Source organism: Macaca fascicularis, chromosome 10 (genome assembly GCF_037993035.2).
Source record: "Macaca fascicularis isolate 582-1 chromosome 10, T2T-MFA8v1.1".
NCBI lineage: Eukaryota > Metazoa > Chordata > Mammalia > Primates > Cercopithecidae > Macaca > Macaca fascicularis.
The window spans coordinates 97,532,705-97,550,860 of record NC_088384.1 but is presented as its reverse complement, the minus strand read 5'-3'; the positions used below and the strand labels follow the sequence as shown (position 1 = coordinate 97,550,860).

The 18,156-nt window shown below is 41.3% G+C and overlaps 1 protein-coding gene across 14 annotated transcripts in view; it reads left to right on the top strand.

The window, feature by feature from the left end:
- CHD6 (chromodomain helicase DNA binding protein 6) overlaps positions 1–18,156 on the top strand; it is a 211,987-nt gene that overhangs the window by 172,935 nt on the left and 20,896 nt on the right. For 10 of the 14 annotated variants that reach the window (XR_012419397.1, XM_065523165.2, XM_074005359.1 and 7 more), the window contains 5 exons: positions 767–896; positions 3,544–3,604; positions 15,345–15,405; positions 16,080–16,296; positions 17,792–18,000. Coding sequence is in view for 12 of the 14 variants with exons in the window: in XM_065523165.2 (XP_065379237.1) it covers positions 767–896; positions 3,544–3,604; positions 15,345–15,405; positions 16,080–16,296; positions 17,792–18,000 (678 nt within the window). In the remaining 2 variants the exon portion in view is untranslated. Of the gene's footprint in view, positions 1–344; positions 547–766; positions 897–3,543; positions 3,605–15,344; positions 15,406–16,079; positions 16,297–17,791; positions 18,001–18,156 lie in introns of those variants that run through there. The other 4 variants (XM_074005361.1, XR_012419398.1, XM_074005362.1 and 1 more) reach the window with 4 other exon arrangements.

Here is an 18,156-nt window from a genome sequence, read left to right as displayed (position 1 = left end):
GGTTCTTACTTACACTCAGCTCTTCCGTCTCCTGTCATGGGGACTCTGCCTTTTATGTGGCCAAATGCTGTCTCATTCTAAGAGTACATTAGGTTCAATAAAATAAATCCTCACTCATAGACTTTATCAAACTGAAGATGAGGGTTATTAAAATTGTTTTGCTTCCTTTTTGAGGCCCCTCTTCGGGGTCAAAACACTGTCTGTTGTTAACTTTGGGGTGTGATGAGGAGCAATTCCAAAGCCCTGGCCAGTGTGGATTAAGATTCGTACTGAGTTTGTGATACAGAGGCCACAGGTCTGTCTTAATGCAATAAACAATCATCGTAGTTCTCTTTATATTTCAGTCCTGCCATCCATCATGTTGTTCAGCTTCCCTTTCCAACACTTGGGATAAAAGTGAGCTATAAGAAAACAAGGCCCACTAAGGACATAACAAGGTATCCAGTGTTGAGGATGGGGGAAGAAGTTGCAAAACCAACTCACAGGAAGCAGCAAACAGCATTGTATCTGTACAGTTGCATCTTTTCGTGGACACTGAGTATTTCTGTAAGCCATTGTTTATTGGTCAAACACTACTCAAAGCTGTCCACTTTAGCACCAGGATCTTTCCCTGATAGTCTTATAGGATCTCATTAATCTTAAATAAGTTTTTTTTGTGTGTTTCTTTTGTTCTTTACTAAATAAGGAAAACAAAAAGACTAGTGCCCAAAGCAAATATTGTGAGTTTCTAACGTGACTTCGGGCATTTCTCACCACTCTTGATCAGGTTATGAAAGGTACAATGCCATGCGAGCAGACCCAGCACTTTGCTTCCTGGAGAAAGTTGGGATGCCCGATGAGAAGTCCCTTTCTGCAGAACAGGGTGTTACGGATGGGACTTCAGACATTCCTGAAAGGTGAGAAGCCACGTGGGCCAGCCCTGATGTGACGTGCCATGCCACTGATCTGTGACCCCTTCCTCATACACCCAGCACACTTTGTATCTCTTCCTCAGTGTCTGGCATCTCCCTACACCTTGCCACACCGCCGCTGTTTTTCATAATTTGAACCAAATACCGGTTCCTGTTCCTCATGAGTTCCGCAGGCTGCCCACCTTTCTAAAAGCCTGCCCAGCTTTTTAACCATGCCCATCCCTTGTCTGGTCAGAGGATTCCTGTGGAAGAATTCAGACCTCCCATGCCTGGCAGAAAGCTAAGAACAGACACAAGCACAGCCTTCCTGACTTTGAACTAGTTCCTCAGCTGAAATTCCAGTATTGTGTAAGGATTGCGTAGTCCCTGAGCAAGATGGATTTAGGGGCCGCTCCTTGATGGCCATGGCATTTCAGCTTGTCCATGGATTCTGTGCAAAAAAGTATGGAAAGCATCTCCTTTGACTGATTTTTATTTACTCTTGACATGAATACATAGGAAAACTAAATAAACAGCTAAAAATTGTAGTTCTTCAAATTATATCTATATTTTTGAAAACATAGCTTTTTTTTTTTTTTTTTTTTGAGATGGAGTCTTGCTTTGTTGCCTAGGTGAGAGTGCAGTGACACAATCCTGGCTCACTGCCACCTCCGCCTTCTGCGTTCAAGCAATCCTCCTGCCTCAGCCTCCTGAGTAGCTGGAACTACAGGCACACACCACCATGCCCAGGTGATTTTTGTATTTTTAGTAGAGACGGGGTTTCACCATGTTGGCCAGGCTGTTTTTAAACTCCTGACCTCGTGATCTGCCCACCTTGGCCTCCCAAAGTGCTGGGATTACAGGCATGAGACGCCATGCCCGGCCAAAACATAGCATTTATCTCTTAGCATTTATCTCTTAGTTTCTTCCCAAAAGTAGCAGATACTGCTGTGCGTTGCCCAGGACTGTGGACAGACCTGAGAGTGTGGCACTGCCGGGAGCCCCTAACTATTTGCTCAGGCCAAGAGAAGTGTGCAGGGCATTTTCCATCTGTCCTTAACCCCTCATGATCACTTCAGCTGCCCCAGCATGTTTCTTGAGGACAGATAACAGAGATGCATTCTGGGAGATGTTAACAAAGACCCATATGACTGGTGATTCTCATGTTACATTCAGTGATTCAGGGAAAACACTCCCTGGATGGGTGCCTGAATGTGGCATAAAGGCTATTTTTTGTGGATTGGCTTTTCTTTCTACGGTTAAGCAGTAAAGCCAGGAGCTTATCTTGCCTCTAGGACTTGAGCAGCAAGGACAAGAATATTTGGGACAAGAATATATCAAAGTCAGTTTTTTGGGGGGTTTTCTTGGTTTGTGTGGTTTTTGTTTGTTTGTTTGTTTGTGTTTTTTGAGACAAGGTCTCACTCTTTCACCCAGGCTGAAGTGCAGTGGCATGATCTCGGTTCATTGCAGCCTCCGCCTCACGGTTTCAAGCAATTCTCCTGCCTCAGCCTCCCGAGTAGCTGGGATTACAGGCACCCACCACCACGCCTGGCGAGTTGTTATATTTTTAGTAGAGACGGAGTTTCACCATGTTGGCCAGGCTGGTCTCGAACTCCTGACCTCAGGTGATCCGCCCACCTCAGCCTCCCAAAGGGCTGAGATTACAGGCGTGAGCCACTGCACCCACCCTCAAAGTCAGTTTTTAAAAGAATCATGAAAAAGGTAGGCATCAGCAGTAGTTAAGCTTATAAAAGAGAAGACATTAGGCAGCTGAGCTAGCGTCAAGGGTCTGATGGTAACAAGGGGAAAATGTCCTTGTTAACCAGTGACTACAGAGCTTCCTTCCAAGCCAAGGAGTGATTTTTGCCAAATGTGATTCTGTGGGAAGATTCATCCTACTGTGACCAGGGAGTTGCAACATTAGGCCTCATTTGATGTGCACAGCCTTCAGTTTCTAGAGTGTGTTCTTTTATCAGAGTCACTTGTTCAGATGAGTCTTGATGGGCAGGAATTAACTTTTTCTGAACTTGCCTGAGTAGACATGAGCCTCATGCTGCAGTCTCAGTTGAATAAAGGTACTTGCCTGTGGAAGTGGTGACTGTTTGGTGATAGTTTCTTTCATTCTCAGTGTCTCTTGAGTTCTCCCACAAGAGAGGGAAAAACTAAGACTTGGAATGCCTGTGGTAGAAGGGATCTATTGTCAGCCCTCCTTGTCTGTGGATGCAGAACTCTCAGACACAGAGGGCCAACCAAGGGACTTGATCATCTGCCGATATTGGTATCCCTGAGGATCCGAGAACCAATCCTCCGTGGATACAGAGGGCTGACTCGGAAGTCCTCCTTTATTCATGGAGGATACCCGAAATTTCAGATAGTACCAAACCCTGTATAAACTGTGTTTTCTCCTATATAAACATACCTATGATAAAGATTAATTTATAAATTAGGGACAGTAAGGGATTAACAACAACAGTAATAGAACAATTATAACAATATACCGTAATAAAAGTTATGTAAATGTGATCTCTCTCTCGCCCTGTCTCTCCCCAAAAATATCTTAGTGTTTTTGGACTGTGGTTGACCAGGGTAACTGAAACTGTGGATAAGGGGGACCTAGGTAGTATGTGATGTGTTTTTTTTTACTTTTATTTAGAGGCAACACAGACAAAGAAGACAATGCTGAGGACAAAGTAGATGGCCTCCAGAAACAAACGGTGAGTCAGATGTGCAGTATTGGTTGTCTACACTGTCTTTCATATTAAGAAAGAAATTCCTATCTTGGTAGTGATCTGGGGGAACTTGATTGCATTGCTACAGTTACATTGCATTTTCCTCAACATTTTGTTATAAAAACTTAAAATATACAGACTGCAATTGCATTTTTATTCTAATTAAACTTTTTATTTTGAGATAACTATATATTTCAGAAGCAGTCACAAAATATAATACAGAAATTACATATACCTTTTATCCAGTTTCCCCTCATAGTGGCGTCTTACAATATTGTAGTACAGTATCACAATCAGGATACCGATATAGATAGAGTCAAGATACAGGACATTTCCATGACCACAAAGATTCATCCTGTTGCTGTCTTATAACCATATCCTCTTCCTTCTGCCTTCACCCCTCTTTAAATTCCTGGCAACCACTCATCCGTTCTCTATTTTTTATGATTTTGTCATTTTAAGAATGTTCTATAAATGGAATCATACAGTATGTAAACTTTGGGGATTGGCTTTTTCACACAGAATAATTCCCTGGGATTCATCAAGGTGGTTTTCTGTATCAACAGTTCATTCCTTTTCACTGCTGAGTAGTATTCAGTGGTTTGGAGGAACCACAGTTTGTTCAACCATTCATCCATTGAAGGACATCTGGGTTGTTTCCAGTTTTTGACTATTAAGTCCACTGTAAACATTTGCATATAGATTTTTGTGTGAACATACATTTTCATTTCTCTGGGATAAATGCCCAGGAGTGTAATTGCTGGGTCATATGATAGTTACATGTTTTGTTTTTTAAGAAATTGCCAAATTGTTTTCCAGAGTGGCTGTACCATTTTACACTGCCACTAACAATGCATGAGAGATCCACTTTCTCTGTATTCTCCATCCTCACCGGCATTTGGTGTGGTCACTATTATTTACTTGAGCCATTCTGGTAGGTGCGTATAATATCTTGTTGTGATTTTAATTTGCATTTCTCTGATGGCTAAATGATGTTGAACACCTTTTATGTGTTTAATTGCCATCTGTATATCCTTTTCAGTGAGATGTTTATGTCCCTTGCCTGTATTCTAATTTCATTGTTTTAGTGTTGATTTTCTAGAGTTCTTTATATATTCTAGATACTAGTCTTTTGTCAGATACGTACTTTGCAAGTATTTTCTCCCACCCTGTAGGTGTGTGTTTTTAGGGAGGATCCCTTGAGCCCAGGAGTTCAAGACTAGCCTGGACAACATGGTGAGACCTTGTCTCTACGAAAAATGTTTTTAAAAAAATGAAAAATCAGTTTGGTGTATTTGTGGGTTCTATTTCTGAGTTCTCCGCTGTTTTCCATTTATCTATTTGTCTTTTCCTCTGACAGTAGCACATAATCTTGAGTTCCGTAATACCATAAGGTTTAAAATTTGATAGATTGATACCTCCCACATTTTTCTTCTTTTTCAAAATTGTTTTTGCTTTTCTTGTTCCTTTGACTTTCCATATAAATTTTAGGATAATCTTATCCACAGAAACTGTTGCTGGGATTTTGATAGGCATTGCTTTAAACCTTTATATCACTTTGGGGAGAATTGGCATCTTCATTGAGTTTTTACAGTACTGAATCTTACTATATACCTCTTCATTTACTTTTTTTTTTTTTTTTTTTTTTTTTTTTGACTTAGGGTCTCACTCTTTCACCTAGACTGGAGTGTGGTGATGCAATCATAGCTCACTAAAGCCTCGACCTCCCAGGCTCAAGTGATGGCCGCAGCTCAGCCTCCCAAGTAGTAGGGACCACAGGTCCTACCACCACACCTAGCTAATTTTTTCTATTTTTCTATTTTTTGTAGAGACAGGGTCTTGCTAAGTTGCCCAGGCTAGTATGGAACCCCTGGGTTCAAGCATTCCTCCCTCTCCGGCCTCCCAAAGTGCTGGAATTACAGACATGAGCCATTGTGCCCAGCCCTTTTCTAAGTTTTTGAGGTGGGAGTTTCTATATTATTGATTTGAAACTTTTCTGCTTATCTAATACATGCATTTAGTGCTATAAATTTCCCTCAGCCTTGGTTTAGTTATGTTTCATTAATTTTGCATTGTGTTTTCACTTGCATTCAGTTTAATGTATTTTTTTAAATTTCCCTTGTTCCATGAATTATTTAGGTGTTTGTTATTTAGTGTCCAAGTGTTTGGAGATTTCCCCATTAACTTGCTGTTACTGATCTCTAGTTTGATTCTATTATAATCATTCTATATGATTCCAGTTGTTTTAAATTTATTAAGTTTGTTTTATGGCCCAGGTTATGGTATATCTTGGTATACATTCCATGGGCACTTGAAAAGAATATGCATTTTGGTGTTGTTGGATGCAGCATTTCATAAATGTTGACTAGGTCCTATTGGTCGATGATGATGTTGAGTTTTTCTGTATCTTTACTGATTATCTGTCTAGTCGTTTCATCAGTTGTTGAGAGAGGAATATTGAAGCCTCCAACTATAATTGTGGATTTATTTATTTCTCCTTTCAGTTCTATCAGTTTTTGCTTCATATATTTTGCAGCTCTGGTTGGTGCATACACATTGAGAATTATATGTTCTTGCCGGGCACGGTGACTCATGCCTGTAGTCCCCGCACTTTGGGAGGCCAAAGAAGGCAGATCGCTTAAGGCCAGGGGTTTGAGACCAGCCTGACCAACATGGTGAAACCCCATCTCTACAAAAAATACAAAATTAGCCAGGCATGGTGGCGCATGCCTGTAATCCTAGCTACTTAGGAGGCTGAGGCATGAGAACCACTTGAACCCAGAAGGCAGAGGTTGCAGTGAGCCATGATCGTGCCACTGCACTCCAGCCTGGGCAACAGAGCGAGATTCTGTCTCAAAAAAATGTATAGAGAGAATTACATGTTCTTGGCAAATTGACCCTGTTACCATTATATATAATGTCTCTCTTTTGTCTCTGGTAATTTTCTTTGCTCTGAAGTGTACTTTATCTGATAAATTAATATGGCTACTTTCCCTTGATTAATGTGTGCATAAATATAATTTTTTTATTCTTTTACTTTCAACCTGACTTTATTGTATTTGAAGTAAGTTTCCTATAGATAGCATACGAGTAGATCATAATCTTTAATATGCTCTGCCAGTCTCTGTCTTCTAGTCAGTATTATTCAGACCATTTACACTTAATGTAATTATTGATATATTAAAGCTTAAGCCTGTCATTTTATTGTCTTTGTTTTCCCTGATTTTTTATTTTTCCTGCCTTCCTCTGGTTTACATGAGCATTTTGTATGATTTTATTTGATTTATCTATATTTTTTAGCCTTTTAATGCTTCTAGGTGTTTCGTATATTTATATGTAATGTATCACAGTCTACTAATACTATCATTTTATCAGCTTAAGTGAAGTGTAGAAACCTTCCATTTTTGTTCCTTTATCCTCTCCCATTTGTGATATAGTTGTCTTAACCATTTCTTATCAGATAATGGTAAAATTTTTGCCTCAACTGTCAAACATCGCTTAGAAAACTCAAGAGGAGAAGGAAAGTATGCTATATTTACCCATATTTTTTTTACTGTGTTCTTTTTCTTCCTAGTGTTCCAAGGTTCCTTCTTTTATTGTTTTCTTTCTGTTTAGAGAAATCTCTTTAGCTGTTCTTTTAAGGTAGACTAGAGAGCTGTCAGTTCTCTTAGTTTTTCTTCATCTGAGAATGTCTTAATATCCTTCGTTTTTCTCATCTGAGAATGTCTTAATGTCCCCTTTATTCCCCAAGGATATTTTCACCAAATGGAGGATTCTGGGTTGATAGTTCTTTTCTTTCAGCTCTTAATGTTCTGCTGCTTCCTTCTGGCCTCCATGGTTTCTGATGAGAAATTTGTCATTCAAGCTCTTTTCCCCTATTGGTAATGTGTCTTTTCTCTCTTGATGCCTTCAGGATTTTTTCTTGGACTTTAGTTTTCAGAAGTTTATGATTTTATGTGTTTATGGATTTCTGTGAGTTTACCCTATTTGGAATTCACTCATCTTCTTAAATCTGATTTCTGTCTTTTGCTAAATGTGAAGCGTTTTCAGTCATGATTTCTTCAAGTATTTCTTCTGCCCTGTCCTCTTTCTCCTTGCCTTCTGGGATACCAATAAAATGAAGATTAGATATTTTGTTATAGACCCGTGGGTCTCTAAGGCTCTGTTCATTTTTTTTTTTTCTGTTATTCACATTGGGTACTTTCCATTTTTCTGTCTTTGAGGTCACTGATTCTTTTCCTCCTCCATTCTGCTGTTGACCCTTCTGTTGAGGGTTTTGAGTTTTCATTTTTTGTTTTGGTTTTTGTTCCAGTTTATTGTACTTTTCAAACCTAAAATTTCCCTTTGAATCCAAAGATTATTTGGATCTTTGTTTCTTTGCTGAAACTTTCTGTTTTTTTCATTTGTGGCAAGCGTGTTCAGAATGGCTCACTGATGACTGTGTTAAAGTCTTACATCAGATGATTTCCTCTCAGGATTGGCCTCTTTTGTCTTTTTTTCATTCAGTTTGATTTCTTCTTGGTTCTTGGTATGTGATTTTTTTATTGGAACCTGGACATTTTGGACATTATATTGTGAGACTCTGGATCTTATTTAAACATTCTTTTTCAGCATCTGTCTTGGCAGGGGAACAGAGGTGTGGAGATGGGGGGCACCTTGTTTCTGGGAGGTGGAAGCAAAAATTCATGTTCCCAGTCTGTTCCCATTAACCCCTAAAGGGGATGTTTCTCATTTCTTTGAGCAGGGATGGAAGTTTAGCTCCACCATGGGTAGGGGTGGGGAACCTCATTACTACCTGTCAAGGTTGAAAGTCCTGACTTCCTGCTTAGCTTTTTCTGATACCACCCCAGCAAGGGAATGGGGCACCCTATTACCAACCACCTAGAAAAAGTAGAAGTCTAAGCTCCCACTCAGCTGTTGCTGCCATTGGGTAGAGTTGAGACACAGTTTCTTCTGCCTTGTTAGGCTGGGGTATAACAGTTATTGTCTTAATATTTTCTGTGTTCCTAACCTGCTAACCTGCCTCTTCCTAGTCCTTAACTAGAGAAAGCAGGAAGCAGGCTTGCTTCTTTTTTTTTCTTTTGAGATGGAGTTTTACTCTTGTTGCCCAGGCTGGAGTGCAATGGCATGATCTTGGCTCCCTACAGTTTCTGCCTCCCAGCTTCAAGTAATTCTCCTGCCTCAGCCTCCCAAGTAGCTGGGACTACAGGCATGTGCCACCATGCCCAGCTAATTTTTTTGTATTTTCAGTAGAGACGGGGTTTCACCATGTTGACCAGGCTGGTCTCAAATTCCTGACCTCAGGTGATCCACCCGCCTCAACCTCCCAAAGTGCTAGGATTACAGGTGTGAGCCACTGCACCCGGAATTTTTTTCTGAGGGCCTTTTTTGTCTGCCTCCTTTACCATTTCCAGGTAGCCTGCTTCTTTACCTCCAAATCTAGGATATAAGAAGCCAAAAAAAAAAAAAAACAGGGTTTTTTCCATCATGTCATTCCTTGGGTCCTGAGGTCTCTAGTTTGTCCCTTTTTTCACCTTTCAGAGTTTTCTTACGCTTGTTTCAAATTTAATATCTAGAGGGTTTAATTGTACTTAAAGAATAGGGAAATGCATCCCAGAAGCGGCAGTCTGTATTGCATTTTTTAAATGAGTTTCTGAGATTTTGCGAAAGCAGACTGAAACCTTACCTGGGCCCCAGCACCATGTGACCAAATTTTCTCTAGCATTGAGTAATAGAGCAAATGTTAGAATGTTATGGATTCTGGATCCCAGAAGTACTGTAGCATTGTCCCCAAGTGACTCCCCTGCGAGGGTCCTCCCTCTTCTTCTCCTGATTACTACCCAAAAATTATCCATTCTTTTCCATTCTCTTCTGTTGATTCTAGCTTGCAGAATGTATTGTATTTACTTACTTTGGCCTCCATCAGCTCTGACCCCTGTAACAGTAACAGTGGCATCCCTTTCTTAAAATAGATAATAGTAATTTTTCAAAGATGTGTTTCCCTGTGTCCTCAAGCTTTGAGAAACAGTGGATTGAAGCAAATCAGCATGAAGCTTCAGACCCCGGTAACATGAAGGAAGTTAGGTTCTTGTCTTGACAATTCAAATCCATGTTCTGGGCCAGGTACAGTGGCTCACGCCTGTAATGCCAGCCTTTGGGAGGCTGAGGCGGGCCGATCACGAGATCAGAAGTTCGAGACCAGCCTGACCAACACGGTGAAACCCTGTCTCTACTAAAAATATAAAAAATTAGCCAGGCGTGGTGGCATGCACCTATATTCCCAGCTACTCAGGAGGCTGAGGCAGAGGTTGCAGTGAGCCAAGATCGAGCCACCGCACTCCAGCCTGAGTGACAGAGCTAGACCCCGTCTCAAAAAAAAAAAAAAAAATCATGTTCTGCCATTTCAGTCCCTAGTTAATATTATTTCTTTTATGTGTAATTTGGGGTGTGTTTTCCCTGTAGAAACAACTCAAGTACCAAAGAAATGAACGTAATACCTTATTCTCATATGGAACTTGACTCTTTTCAAACCAGTTACTCCATTTGTTTAAGTTGATCCTCACCTCACCCTGTCTTCATTTGAGGGCTGAGAAAACTTTAGGCCCTCCCTGAAAGTTATAGGACTTGACCAAATTCTCACAACCACTAGATGACAGAGCTAAGACTTGTAATTCTCTAGATATGCTGGCATACTTTGTTGTAGTCAAGTATTCTTTTCATAGTCCAGACAGTAGAGAGTATTTCAGGTGTGCGTTTATGCCCCTTCCTCCCAGCAGCAGCTCCTGTGAAGAGGCCAGCCTCTGAAAGCCACTGACGTTAAACTGGACATGCTTAGGAGGACACTGGAGGGCCATGGCAGAATCCATAAAATTAACTTAAGTTCTCTTATATATTAGGGTTAAACTCTGGAAGTACTTTTGTATTCATTTACAGAATTAACACGTTTATGATTTCTTTTGCTCTTCACATCCTTAAAACCTGGGGTATAGAATATCATCAAAAGCAGATGAAATGGGGAGTGGGTTTCCCCAGATTCTGAGGCGGACAGACTATAAACGGATTCACCTTGACTTCTAGTCCGCATGCTAAAACCACACACATAGAGGGATGGCCAGCATCTGAGCCAGGCCTGCTGCCCACCCTGCTTCACTCTTGCTCCCTACCTCCTGCACTGAAGACACTGTTTGGGTGTTTCTTTCTCCCAGTTCTGTCCTCAGACAGAGTTAAAGAACCCCAAAGCATTGTGTAAAAAGAGCCTGTTCATCAGAGCAGTTCCTCTGAATTAAACAGACCTCGGCATAGAAAGGGAGCCATTTAGCAGATTGGTAGAGTCTTAGCATTACAAGGAGCCCTGGCACATGCCTGAGTGGTCTCAGTGTGGCGTTCCCTCTTCAGCAGGGCTGTCAGGGGGCCGTTCAGGTCGACGAGGGACTCCCGGGAGTTCATGGGGAAAACAAGAGGAACATGCCACCTTCTAAGGGAGTCTGTTTTATTGTTGGATGATACTTCTTTTTACCACACCAGAAATCTGCCTCCCATCTGGTTCCATGGGTTCCATCTAGCTTTCTTTATGGCACTGTTGTTTTTCCCCTCTCTGATAGAATTTTAAATTGCCTGAGACCAGCTCATGACCTTAATATCTTTAAATTTCTTTTCAGGTGAAATAGCTCTAGTTCCTCTATATCATATCATCTCCAGAGCCCTTGCTATTCCAGCACCTTCCAGAGCCCACAGTGGTTGTTGTCCTCTTAAAATGTGGCATTCAGAGAGTCATAGAATGTTAGAATTTGAAGGGAGATTTGAAATGATCTAAGTTACAGCTTCCCCCACCCTCTGTTTTAATACCAATAGCACTTTTGATTGGCAAATCATTACAGATGTCAACGTGCAGCCAGATTCAATGAACCTACAGAAACCTTCTAAAGCAGTTAGTCTAAAAGTATATTTGGGTTGGAATGGTCTGGAGCCTGGAATTGTAAACAAAGTCTTTCTCTGTCACAGCCAGTATGTGAGGAGAATAACATGTCTTTTAACAGAAATAGCAATAAGTAACAGCACAATTTTCATTATTGTAATTATGCTGTCAAAAGCATGCATGTCCGTGCTGTGCCACAGTTCCTACCATAGGTGGCTGTGACATCTCAGGTGCTCTCTGAACCATGAGGTCAGTGCGTAAAAGGATGAGGTCGTGGCCAAGAGCTTGCAGGAAAATTAATGCCTAAAATGGCCAAATTCCATTGTACGAAAACTTTAAAGAGGAACTGAACAAGCACCCTCTTCTTGTGAGTTAGGAGTTTGAGGGTTCTGTGAACTCAAATACTAGTATTTGTGCATACTTTCACACTTACAAAGCACACTTCCCAGTCTGTTAGGCACTATTCTTACGCCCATTGTGGAGATGAGGGAGCTCAGGTTTTTTTTTTTGTTGTTGTTGTTGTTGTTGTTGTTGTTGTTGTTGTTGTTGTTTGAGATGGAGTTTCGCTCCTGTTGCCCAGGCTGCAGTGCAACGGCGCAATCTAGGCTCACTGCAACCTCTGCCTCCTGGATTCAAGCGATTCTCCTGCCTCAGCCTCCCGAGTAGCTGGGATTACAGGCGTGCGCTGCCACACCCAGCTAATTTGGTATTTTTAATAGAGACAGGGTTTCACCATGTTGGTCAGGCTGGTCTCGAGTTCCTGACCTCATGTGATCGACCCACCTCGGCCTCCAAAAGCGCTGGGATTACAGGCATGAGCCACTGCGCCCGGCCGAGGGAGCTAAGTTTTAATCAGCTGCAAAAAAGTCATACAGCCAGGGGACATAAGAGCGGTATCTCCCCTGCCCTCTTCTTTTTCTATATTCTGCAATCTTTCCATAATAAAATCCTCGAATATTGTGTTAATGGCATTTGAGGTTTATCTACTTTCCACCTGAAGATTATGCCATTCTCCGTTTTGCAAAAGAAGAAATGAGCTTGAGAGAGCTCAAAACAACTTGCCCGAGGCCAGAAAGCCGTGGATCATGGGACTCCAAACCACGTGTGTCCTCAAGATGGAGAAATTGCACATTGTAACCAATCAGTGTGCTTTGTTGTTGACATTCTTGTCAGCACTCTGGGGCCCTTCACTCTGAGATGATTGATTCATACCTCTTTGAAGATGAACATTTCTTTCAAGTTGATTCATGTAAGCAGAAATTGAGGTAGCAAATATTAGACTACATAGTTCAGATGCAGGGCCTCTGCATGCTCAGGACTGTCCCTGCTACAGCACCTCACACACTCACATTAAACTGGTTATTAACTAAAAGTCTGACATCTTTTTTACTTGAGCTACTAACAAACTAGGTCCTCTTCATTCTGTCATTTCTAGACAGAGGAAGTACCTTCAAGAGAATACAGGAACAGAGAAACACTATGAATACTAAAAGCTTTCCTTACTTGAGAGTTTTGCCTAAAACTGTTCCTGTTTACTAACTGTACCAACAGCTGGGCGCGGTGGCTCACGCCTGTAATCCCAGCACTTCGGGAGGCCGAGGCGGGTGGATCACAAGGTCAGGAGATCGAGACCACGGTGAAACCCCGTCTCTACTAAAAATGCAAAAAATTAGCCAGGCACTGTGGTGGGCGCCTGTAGTCCCAGCTACTCGAGACGCCGAGGCAGGAGAATGGCGTGAACCCGGGAGGCGGAGCTTGCAGTGAGCCAAGATCACGCCACTGCACTCCAGCCTGGGTAACAGAGCGAGACTCCGTCTCAAAAAAAAAAAAAAAAACTAACTGTACCAACAGAAACTACTAGGTGAACTGGAAGGAAAGCTAGCATTTGCTGTGTGCCTGCCTCACACCAAGCTGGGAGCCTGCTCTCATGGACTTGGGGTATGATGATGCCCATGTCAGCCACCACTACATGGCAAGAAGGAACATGGCAGCTCTGGGGCCTGCCACCCGTGTTGTGCAGACTGTAGAACATTTCTCAGCTGGAAGTACTACACTTACACATTTCAGCATTCAAAGAATCTTCACAGATACCATGGGGATATTTAAAAGGTTCTCTCTGGCAGGAAATTATATAAGGCATAGTAGGTTGTTTTTTAACTGCCTAAAGAGTAGTGTAAGATAAGATGGTATATTTAACTGCCACGTCAAAATGGTACAGTAGATCAGCCCTGGGTTTTCACTTTTCATTAACGTTAGATAACAGGAGACAATTCTGGCCCAGGCAAAGGAGATTAGCTAGTGTTCCCCACTTCTGTTATAAATACGTTTTCACTCTCCAAAACAAATGTTCATCTAAGACTCTCTTGTCCTTTTTTAGACAGCTTGACAGTTGTAGGTGTTGGTTCTCAAATCAGATTACCTGTATTTGAATCCCAGCTCTGCCACTTTCCAGATGTGTGACCTTGGGCAAGTTACTGAACTTTTCTAGGACTTGTTTTCTGCATCAGTAAAATGAGCATAGTAATGGTTTCTATCTCATGAGACAGTGCTGATAACTAAATGAGATGAGCCATGTAAAAGGTTTTATGCAATGCTTAACACATAGTTCTCAGTAATACTAGCTATTATCACTGTTATGCGTAAGAGAGAAATTCATTCAGAAAATGGGCTCCTGTTCTTTGCGTGGTATCAGGGGCCCAAAGAGAGCATTTTGAATTTTCACTGTTGGCAGTCGTGGGTGTCTGCATTCCTACCATGCTAGGTTACTGGTCTCCCGTGTTGTGTATTCCAGGATGTAGCAAGTAAAGGACCAGAGAGTAAATACCTTGGGCTAGAAGGCCATATGTGGCTTCTGTTGCATATCCTTCCCTTTTTTTCACTCTTTAAAAATGTAAGAACCATTCTTAGCTTGAGGGCCACACAGAAAGTCTGCAGGCCGCAGTTTGCTGACCCTTCTCTCTGACCCTGTGCTCTAGGAAAGTCTTGAATCCTGAGGTTGTTCTGTATTGTCATTCAGGTCAAAAGATGCTAGTCAAAATATAATGTTTTAGTGTTGAAATTAGAGTCCAGTTGAAAAATAGCACAATCACTTGTCTTATCCCTCAAATTCCCACCTGCATTATATATATAAGGAGTTTTTAAAGTTCCATTCCTGAGACCAAGAAGGGTTTGTGAAGGAATCCATTAAAGCAGTTTGACACATACACCGACTGGGCAAGCTCAGTGCTTGTGATATTACTCCAGATTCACTTAGAGCTCAAGTCATGATTTTAATTTTAAATTCCTGGGGTTTTGCGCCATCAGGTTTCATGTCTGGAGCAGTAGTGTTTTATGAAAATAGTGTCTGTTGCTGTGAAGTAAGTTAACCATAATGAACACGAACATGACACTTTTTCACAGCAAAAGAACAGAAATGCAGGCACAACCTTTATGAAATGAAATGACAGTATTAAATTGCAAGTGATGATGGTAAGGCAAATATTTAAATTCGCAACTAAAATAGTACTTGTAAAATGTAATTGCCAGAGAGTGTGCCAGTTCATCATTGCTCAGGCTGATTTTTTTACAGGCAGAAGCATTCCACATGGTTCCAGGAAAAGGAAAAAAAAAAACTTATTTTAAATAAACTGCTTTCTGGCTCTTTTAAGATTGTACAGAAGTAAGCTTTCTCAGATCCTACCTTGGTCTGAGTTGTTCGTGGGCAGGGGACATCTCTTATGCGTGATGCTTACTTTTTCCATATCAAGACTTTCTGAGCTGGTTTCTTCTAAGCTGCAGTTTTGCTGATCGGATGGCTTTATTTATCCCTAGGAGAGTTCCAGTGATGGAGGTGATGGCATTTTTGGCGAAAAGAAGGATGACAGCCGGGCAGGTGAGACTATGTCCTTCTGAAGGCATAGGAAAGTAAGGTCCTAGTTTGTTAGTTATCATGGAGTTTATATATAATTAACATGTAGTTTTTTAAGGAGGCTCTTTTAAAAAGCAAAATAAGTTGACCTTCATCAAACTCCCCTGGAGTCACACATGGAGCTTTAACATGGCTCTAGCTTCCTCTACCTGGCATTAAAATTTGAAAGTGAAGTAAATGTTAGTATCTTAAGTTAGAATAGGGTCTGAGAGGTAAAAAGCAATTGTGATGACATTGATTTTCTTTTTTTAAAGAAAGATGGGGGGGTTGGTTTAGTTTGGTTTGGTTTTTGAATTTTCTGAATTCAGACATGACAGGAGCTTTGGTAATTGGAAAGCCCAGGCAACAAAGGGTCTGCTCATTCCTGTGCTTTAGAGCAAAGTCCTCAGATCACTTCTGCCACCACAAAAGATACTTCTGTGTTTGAGAGAGAACAGAATTGACCACAACATAAGCTGTATCTAAGGCAAAATTGCAGCCCTTCCAGCCATGCCTAGTTCCTGGGCCAATTATTAAATCAGTAACTACTTTGAGTAAGTTATTGAGTCAGCTTTGTTTTTATTTAAACAAAACCAAAAGACAGTCATTCCTGTTTTAGTTCTGTTTGTAAATACTAATATCCTCACTGATGTTTGAAGCCCAGGATGGCTCCGACCCAGACAAATCGCCCTGGCCAGTTTCATCCGCCCTCACAGCTCGTCTCAGACGTCTGGTCACTGTTTACCAGCGCTGCAACCGCAAAGAACTGTGCCGGCCTGAAATTCTGGGACCAGGTAGCCAAGGATACTGGGTTCAGGAAGAGATGTTCAGGAGAACCTCAGAAATGGACCTCATCAACAAGGAAGCCCAAAAGAGGTAAAAGCCAGTGGCCAAAGGGGCATGCTCAGCCACCCACTGGGTAACGTTTTCAAAAGGTGAAGCTGGTAGCTTGGAGGGCGAGTATATTTCTGTTGTCTTGTGAAGTTAGGTTATCTCCAGAATTCATTACCTTCAGCCTTCAGTTGTGATGGTGTCATGGTGACAGGAGTCTGATGAGGTCTAGGAACACCCTACCCTGTCTTTACAGTTTCCAGATTTTTGTGATTTTCTAACTTGACACTCTTCCCTAAATTAAACCCCAGTGTCTGGGGATATGGTTAAGAAACACCACAGTGGAATGTGTCAGACCCTTTCAGACCCCCTAATTCTTTTAGTAACAAAGGGAACATTGAAGCTGTCTTATAGCTAAATCCTTATCAAGCCTTCCAGGGCAATAAATACCATAAAATGCAAGCCCAAAAGGAAGGAATAAATTACCAGCAGTTACTTGCCCATCTGAGAATTAAGCTCTAAAAGGCTTACAGAAGGCCAGCATAGGCTAGGAATCGTGCCACCAGAAGGTATCAACGAAGCTGCAATTCCTTGAGTCATATCTCTCTATCCTTCTGATGAAACATCCCGTGAATTAAAAGAAGACTGCATAACAAATTCAATTTCTTCTCTGTACTCCTGACTTATGAAATTTGATACTTCAGGGAATATATTTCTTCCTTCTTACACATCTCTAAAGAGAAGAACCAAAGCCACTTCTTCTCTGCTTCTCATTCTTTCTCTAACCCCTCACCCTGTTACCCCCATGCCTAGCTAGACTCCCTCTGGATTGGAGAGCACCCTGCCCAGGAGCCCCACATAAAGGCTATGGTGGTATATAATTATCCACCTCCCTTAAGTCATTGACTTACTCGTATAGGATATAAAGACTAGAGGACTTTTGTGTCCCAGAGAAAATAATTGTCATGGACAACCTACCTACATAAAACCACAAAGAAAAGCAGTATGAGGTGGGGAGGCAGGGGTTGTGTCACTGAAGTAGTCACTTCCCTTCAGGACACCAGTAAGATGAGGAGGTTGAATTTAATGGTCTGGAAGATCCCTCCAGGATTCTCTGCTTCTATATTGCCATACAGGTAAAGAAAAAAAAAAAAAAAAAAAAAAAACAAGGCTAGATATTTAAGTATATATAGTATTTTTAAAATATTCATCTTCTACAGGCAGAAGTTAACTAGGTGATTCCTAAAATTGATGAATCAAGAGATAGCAAGTGTATACCTGGTTTAGACATAGGGAGGTAAATACCAGAAGAAAGAGCTGAAAGATTTGGAAGTGATTACCTCTTTGGGAGTAGGATAATAGGCTGTTTTCATTATAAGCCTCTCAGCCCAGTTTAACTTAAATAAAAATAACAAAAGAGACAAACCAGCTCTGCCTCCTTTCTTGACTTTATGGGCTTTCATAGTAGGCTCTCAATAAGCAGTTATTGGCTTTCAAAAAGAAGAAACAGCTCACTCTTCCTTTCTGATTAAATCTCAAGGTGGACTAGGAGAGAACAAGCAGACTTCTATAGAACAGTGTCTTCCTTTGGTGTTGTTTACGATCAAGAAAAGAAAACCTTTGACTGGACACAGTTCCGCATCATTTCCCGTTTGGACAAGAAGTCGGATGAGAGCCTGGAACAGTATTTTTATAGTTTCGTGGCCATGTGCCGGAATGTCTGTCGTCTACCCACATGGAAAGATGGCGGTGAGAAAACTCTCAGTATATTGTCAGATGATACAAGGAAAGAACATTCTGATTTTCAAATTGCAGAATTACTTTAGGTATACCTATTAAAACTAGAGTCTACATGAGGAATTTAGGTAAAGATGAGTGGGCTTTTAGAAATTCATAAACTTCTAA